Genomic DNA, 7,773 nt, shown 5'->3' with positions numbered 1-7,773 from the left:
CTAGAATACCAAATATATATATTATGAAATTAAATTTCATAATGAATTTAACAATATTGACTTGCCATTGTGAATGTTCATACCTTTTTATATAAGTTTGGTCAAAGTAGAGATATGTAGACCTCGGACAACACTTATATGCAAACTAAAAAGGACCAGAGGGACTACGCGCAAAATGTTACCGCTTTTCGACTATTTTCATGTCTGTACATTTCCCTCAATTTTTTTAGAAGAAAATCATTTCGCCTCACCGAAATATATCATATTTATGGGGGTTTTACCACATAACAGACGAGTAGATTTGAAAATTTCAACCATCATAGAGTTAATTACTTGATGACATATATGACTAAAATTACATCGAAAAAATACCAGAAAGACAAGCAATATGGGAAAAAGTTAACAAGTTGAAGTCGTCTCTTTTGGAACCGATTGGATGTGTTCTAGGATATGTGTGGAAAATGATTTCTCATGAATATTTAGTAGTTTCTAATTAGAGAAGTAAAATTAGTTGCTTCAATTTAAAAACGACAAGATTACATGACACAAATATTGACATGAATTGGTGTTAGGGTTATAGTTTGATTAAGTCCACTTAGGGTTCGTGAGGGGTTCATTGAACCTAGATGTTGATGGAAAATGCGAAATGATGACGATGGTGTAGACATGCTTGTTTGCTCCTCCCTCCGTCCCAAAATAAGTGTCTCAACTTTGTACTAACTTTAATACAAAGTTGTACTAAGGTTAAGACACTTATTTTGGGAGGGACAGAGTATTAGTGAACGATGATGATACGACTAACTAGTGTAGGAATGGGTTGGGGGGTGATGGAGAGAAAAGGTATGGCTCAGCAATAGGACCAAACCAATACCAACATATATATGTTGTGCAAGTGGCGAATTCGGAGGGGTCAAGGTGTGGTGCAATGGTGGTTGTGAAGGATAATTTGTTTTAAAGATACAGAGATAAAAGGACGACAAAGGAAGAAACAAGATGTAGTGTGGTGCCATGGTTTCTAAAACCTAGTTTTTTAAGAAAAATAATTGCATCCTCCACTCATTGTGGCTTGAGAACTTGAAGTGGTCCGTGTTGTAAGCAGCAAGTTTATTATGATCAACCATGTTTTCTTCTCTAGGACAATAAAGTTACTAGTTCTAGATTACTTGCGAGGCTTCGACGTCCATATTAGCTCCAAAGGTATGACCATCGTTATTCATAGTGTTGGTCATGTCGAGACAATCCGAGTTGACGATGACTCAATTGCGAACCAAATGTTGAGTAAGGTAAATGACGCACACCATTGTGTAAGCACACCCAATGTTCCAACAACATAAACCTAGAGTAGCAACTTCTTTCCAACGCTGATAAACGTACTCATGTCACCCTAGCCACCGCACGTGTGGCTCATGGCAATTACTCTGCATTGAAAGATACATCAACATTGATCTTGATCATGTTTCTTGGGCGAGCGCTCCCGAATATGTCATTTGATTTTTATTTTCTTCAACATTTTCTTCTCATAGTTCATGACAATTGCAACAACTGACATGGCTGGGTGATTCGGCTCTTGGACCAAGTCGGTGATCGTCATTGCTAAGGCGAATATTCCACAATGTCACTACTAGAATTCCTAGTAGTCCTCCATGCCCCAAGGTTGGAGACTTCTTTTTATAACAGGACATAGCTTCATGGATTAGTTTTTCTAAACCTAGAGTTCTCCAAACAAGTGCCGCTCAATCACATTTTAAGAGTGCATGCTAGATATCTTCAGCACATTCGAGCGACACATGCACTAGGCTTGCATGTTGATATGTCTATTAGCCAAAATTTTCTAGCATGACAAAATTCCATGAAGACATTTAAATACCAAAAAAGAACTTTCTGAAGCTAGAACCTCCTGAAGTTTACTCTTATGAGGATTAAGCATTTTTATCCCTTGGCACATCATTCGTCTTAATTTTCTTTGCATTGGTGTTCCCATTCAACGACAAGCTGATGTGACTAAAACTATGCCTAACTTAGTATGTAAACATACAACAAAAGCTTCAAAGCTCTGGATTATTGGAATCTAAACAATATATTCAACATCAATAGGCCATAACAGACCACGTATAAGCTACCCATCTTATTGACCAGTGGTTGAATCAACTTGTTCATCCACCATTGAAACACGCATATTTCCTGAAGATTAACCTCTTGGCATAGGCAGAGGTGGATTGGTTGAAGATTGACATTGATGCATTGTTCCTAAAGGAGGATGGCCGCTCGTATGACGGTATTATCGCCCGTACACATGAGGGAAAAGGTGTTACCGGGATGGGTGTTTTACTCGGGCGAGGGTGCGTTGCATAAGAGGCAAAAGTTGTAGCTTGCTATGAAGCTCGGGTCTGGCAGAACCATATTAGAATATGATTACTCTATGGTGGCACGGGCTATTGGCCTAAGGTATCACCATTCTAGATGGCACAATGTGTACAAAGAGATTCTAGAGTATTTGGGTGGAATGTTATACAAGGTTATGAAAATGGAGAGAGATGGTAATGTGTTCGCTCATGAAAATGGAGAGTGAATGGGGTGGAGATGCATTGGGACTTTTTTCCCAACCCCACATTTAGAGACTAATTCATGTAGATTGTACTCAAAACTCTATTATTTTTTAATGAAAGCCTTCTTAGAAAACAAACAAGCATAGTATGTACCTATCCTTGTAAAAATATATCATGGAGGACTATTATGTATCCATGGTTCATCCCATATCTGGATACTATTTCCATTCCCAACCCTTCAAATGCACCTAAACATCATACCCCAACCGTTATGATTTACATTGTAAATGATGCACCTTTCTTAATTGAGTTGTCAAAGGTTGTCATCTGGAAAGTTAGGAATTTTGAAGATTGATAAAGCTTATAGTAGGATCACTTGAGTCACCAATTTTGTAAGCACGTCTTTTCTCTTCGATGGATCATTTTTATTTTCTTTCCATCGATTAGTTCTTTGGCATACTTTCTAAACCAAATATTCAAAAAAAAAATCTTTTTTCTTTACTGATGGGAGCAGTAACTCCGTTGTGCACTGGCATGTCTACCATTTCTTGTGTCTCTCCTCTTCTCCACATAAATGGATCACCAATGTAACCCAGGTGATGAAGGCAACAGTCTTATAAGCAATCTCGGAATGCTTGTATTATAATCATTAATCTATTGTTGCCTCTCATAATAAGCCATGACAAATGAAGCTCAAGATGAAGTTGTCTAGTATATTCCCGTGACCAATCTCTACAATCCCATTTTTGCTTACCACAGAATGCCATGAACCTCCAAGCTAAATCTTTAACATTGCCAACAATAACATCTAGAGATTTTTCCCATATATGCTACCAAGTAACTATCATTGATGCTTTGCATTAACACAAGATCGACGCTACGATCATCAATATCAGCGGTGAGCATGAATTTCAATCCTCATACAGATGGAATACATATGCCCATTTTTTGAGGCACATCGTAGACATAAAGATCACATGAGCAAACCTCAATTGATATCAGACATATAAGAGCAAATAATTTCCACACCCATACCATAACCACTGACACTTCCAGCTTACAATTTTCGTGGCAAGAACCATCTCAGAGACAACCCAAAGGAGGGGAAAAAACAGGCCATGCGGCCATCCCAGATTTGTCAGGAGCCAGAGCAGAGGGCGCCCACGAACAAATGTAGAGGACAAGTTGTGATTCCTATGTGCCGAGTCCGACTAAGTGCCATACCCAGGTGAATATCAAGAGAAGAAAACGACATGGCACTCGCACTTTCTGGAATTGACTAGAATAGATGGGACCCAAAAGCTCAATGTCAAGCCTTTTTGGGATCTCTCATGTTCTCCACATAAAAGAGTCACCAATGTAAACCATGTGATCAAAACCTCAATCACAAGCAATCTATGAATGCTTGCATTATAACCACCAGCCCAATATTATCTCCCTCTCGTGCCCATACAGAATTTTGTTAAAAACTCCCATAACAAGTCAAAAACAAGACCGAGATGAAGTTGTATATTCTTGTGACCAATCCCTACAATCCCATCATGGATCACCATAGAACCTAGTGAATCGCCAAGTTGAATCATTATCATCACAAATAATAACATCCATAAAATTTGCCATTATACTACAAAATAAGTGTCACTGATGTACTACATTAACACAAGATTGGCGCTACAACCATCCTACCCTCGAAAAATGAAATTAAATCCGTAATTCAGATGGATTATATAAGCCCAATCTTAATTGAGGCACATCTTAGTCATAAAGGTTAGTTCAGACTTCAATTGCTATTGAACATCCAGTAGCAAAGGAATTTCCACAACCATGCCAAGACCATGGCAATTCCAGCTTACAATTTTCATGGCGAGAACCATCTCACCGTCATCTGGGGATAAAAAAACTCTTCATATTTTGCATCACCGCAAGAACAGAGCAACGCTCGAGTGGCTAGCAGCGCCTGTCTACACCTCGCCCGCCTGGGTTCGAAGCACGAGGCTCGCCCTTGGCTCTCATTTCTCTTAAATGTCGACTGCGGGATGCTAGTACTCTAGAATCGATTAGACATTAATCGTTGCGATTTAATCCAATATAAATATATAGTATACTCCAGATGCAGTGTCCTCGACTTTGCCTTTTTTTCGCACCACATAATATAGTACTCCAGAATCAATTAGACATTAATCGTTATGATTTAATCCAATATAAATAATATAGTACTCCTTTTGGCACCGTGTAATATAGTACTCCAGAATCGATTAGACACTAATCGTTGCGATATAATTCAATATAAATATATCAATTAATTTTCGTCCAAAAAATCTTTCTCATTCATTATATACGTATTATACGACGCGGCAATGCTCAATTTTTGTGACCTAAAATATGGATGGGCGGATACTATTGAATATGGCACCAATGAATTTAGTGGTTGCATCTGTTTTCTAGATGAACAATAAAACGGCAAACGAATAAATGGAATGGATCAATGCACATAAATCCAGCATGATATTGCAGCGGCAGCCCAAGGGTTCTTCCACGATTTAAATCCAGCCCATTCATGTACTTATGCGGAGGAGTAAATGACTACTTTAAACGGAAACGAATTCAAATCCCGGCTCTTCGATTCGAGTGAATTAAACACGTCAGCGACCCCAAATTTGTTTCGGGCAGTTAATTCGCATTAATAATCTTCCAACCATTTCCCAACGACGGCAATTAATATATGATCCTTAATGGCTCTCCCTACCCTCCACGCTCGCTGGCACGTGGGCCCCGCGTGTCGGTCGCGCCGGCGGCCTCCCGGTATATATATAGCGGCGCCCCACCACGCACTGCCAAACACCCCACCGATCTCTGTTCTCTCCCTCGGCAGAACGACAAACAGACACAGAAAAGTGGAAGCAGAGCAGAGGACTGCCGAGAAAGGGAAGGGGAGAATGGCGGCGGAGGTGAGCTCCATCGCCAGGATGCTCCGCGGGGAGGCCGGAAAGGGTAGGGCCGGCGCGGGGAAGTCGCCGGAGATGGTGACCATGGATCTGCTCGGCGGGTGCGGCGGCGACGCCGGCGGGCAGGACGAGGTCGTCGACCTCGAGGTCAAGGTGCCCGCCGGCTGGGAGCGACGGCTTGATCTGCTGGTGAGTCCTCTCCTCCTGTTGTTTCGCCCGTTCGTTTCTCCTCCCCTGTTCTTGTGATCTCAAGATGCTCTGTTCGTCTACGTATGAACAAGACGGTTACACGTGCGTGCGTGCGTGCATGTTTGGTGCTTAATCAATTCGCGCCCGTGTGGTTCCTGTCCGAGATGAAATTCCGTAGAATCATATAATTTGCCTGGTTAGATTATGTCCGCATATCTTCGATCGGTTTAAGAGCATGATGATCATTTTTTTTGGTTCTGTTGGATTCAATTACAGAGTTTTCGTTCTTCGTGTTCATACCAGTCTTTTATCTTGTTTCAAATTATAACAGAGTGAGTTTCTTGTTTTTGTGCAGTCCGGCAAGACGTTCTTGACCCCTCATCGCCACCAGGCCGCCCAGGGCGGTCAGCAGGACCTCAACCTGCCTCCCACGGCATCCACCGCTCCCGCCGCCCCCACCACCACCACATGCGCCGCGGTCTGCACCCTCGACATGGTCCGCGACGCCCTGCAGCGCGCCGCCGCCGCGCGGTCAGCCCGCTCGCCGGACACTTCGTCCTCCTCGTCTGCGTCCACCTCGTCGTCGTGCCCCTCCCTGGGAAAGCGCAGCCGCTCGCCGCCTTCAAGCACGGCGTCACCCCCCGCGAACCCGGCCATGCGCGCGGCCGCTTGCCCGTCCTGCCTCACGTACGTGCTCATCGCCGAGGCCGACCCACGGTGCCCGCGGTGCGCGTCCAAGGTGCCGCCGCTCCCCACCAAGCCCGCCGCCCACAGCAGCGGGAAGAAGCCGAAGATTGACCTGAATGCTGCCGCCGATGACACCGAGTGAATGGGAAAAGATGATACAGTAGACAATTGGAATTTTTTTTCTTTCTGGAAAAAGTTTTTTCCAGGCATTACGTAGTTTGTTACTTCTTAGAATATATCATCAGAAGCAGTTACATGTTCAGAAAATTATTATCATAGGTTCAAATCAGAAATTCAAATTGGACTTTGTTAGTTATTTATTTTTTTCTGTCAAAAAAAAATTTGGTTAGTTTTTTTAATTCTTAGCTGTTCTGTTCATTCTCTCACAAATTAGCAACGGGAATAGTCTTTTTTTCGTCGTAAAAATTACAACTTTTTTCTCGGGTCGTCGCAATTAATAACACGATTGGTATGGCAACTGAGCTGGATCTTCTTCGCAAAATTAATGCAGTTCTCGGTACACCACGTATATAAATAGTGTATACGTTCCTTTTGTATTTTCTCAACGACAATACTCGGTACGTACGACGGTACGAGTACCCTGGTATTTTATACCGTGGCAAATACGCAAGTGTGATGCCATGCAAAAATAAAATAAAATACGCATGTGTGGTACAAAACCACGATACAAAATAGGAAGTGTAGTTTGCCCGGTGTAGAAAAATCACAATACGTACGTACGTGGTCTCATCGATCGAGCCTTATCAAGTGGAGAGCGATATAGGGGTGCCCTATTGGACAAGAATCGATAGACTGCCGCCGAATCCAAATCCATGGACTGCGACTGACCGTATTGGGTGATTAGTCTTTTCTGTGGATGGTAGAAATTTACTCTACCGTGTAAAACTCGTATAGGCAGATTGCATTCAGGAATATGTTAGAGCCACTTGATGGGTGCCACTTGTAAAATTCCTTCATACACTTGCGTCCCAAAATACTACTAGTAGTAGTCTTTTTTTTTGCATGGAATACAAGTGCTTTGTATAAAAAATATTGCGGCAAATACTTTGTATAAAATTAACGTCAATAGATTTTTATTAGATGATTTCCGATTTTGTTTTTAATCGCGTAATAGTAGTATATCTGATATGAATGAGGTAATCCATAGTCAAAGCCTTTTGTGACAACTCAAAATATGTAGTCCTTAGTATAGTGAAAAAACCCTAGAAAAGAGTTAGTAATCACACCCTAAGATCCAATCCTTTAAAATTATTAACGATTATCCCCGTGATAAATGAATTATCAAAGAATCAATAAGGCAAAATTCTTGTTGGCATATGTAAACGGTGTCTGAACCCTCGATGTGAAGTAGTGGTGATCAACCATTTACGCCACTCCCCCTCCCC

General features: G+C 41.8%; 1 protein-coding gene across 1 annotated transcript; it reads left to right on the top strand.

Annotated features, from left to right (window-relative positions):
* Positions 1-5,388: 5,388 nt before the first annotated feature.
* On the top strand, positions 5,389-6,687 carry LOC109743984 (uncharacterized). The gene is made up of 2 exons (XM_020303079.4): positions 5,389-5,680; positions 6,036-6,687. The coding sequence occupies exons 1-2, from the start codon at positions 5,483-5,485 to the stop codon at positions 6,507-6,509; spliced, it is 672 nt and encodes a 223-aa protein (XP_020158668.1). The 5' UTR covers positions 5,389-5,482; the 3' UTR covers positions 6,510-6,687.
* Positions 6,688-7,773: the final 1,086 nt, after the last annotated feature.

This window comes from Aegilops tauschii, chromosome 2 (assembly GCF_002575655.3).
Source record: "Aegilops tauschii subsp. strangulata cultivar AL8/78 chromosome 2, Aet v6.0, whole genome shotgun sequence".
Taxonomy (NCBI): Eukaryota; Viridiplantae; Streptophyta; class Magnoliopsida; order Poales; family Poaceae; genus Aegilops; species Aegilops tauschii.
The sequence above is the reverse complement of the archived record's forward strand: the minus strand, read 5'-3'. Positions and strand labels throughout refer to the sequence as shown.

What these genes read in the sequence shown, in the direction of transcription:
- LOC109743984 (XM_020303079.4), top strand. Translation starts at nt 5,483, where the DNA reads ATGGCGGCGGAGGTGAGCTCCATCGCCAGGATGCTCCGCGGGGAGGCC. An exon ending in AGCGACGGCTTGATCTGCTG is followed by an intron (nt 5,681 to 6,035) that starts GTGAGTCCTCTC and finishes GTTTTTGTGCAG; the next exon opens with TCCGGCAAGACGTTCTTGAC.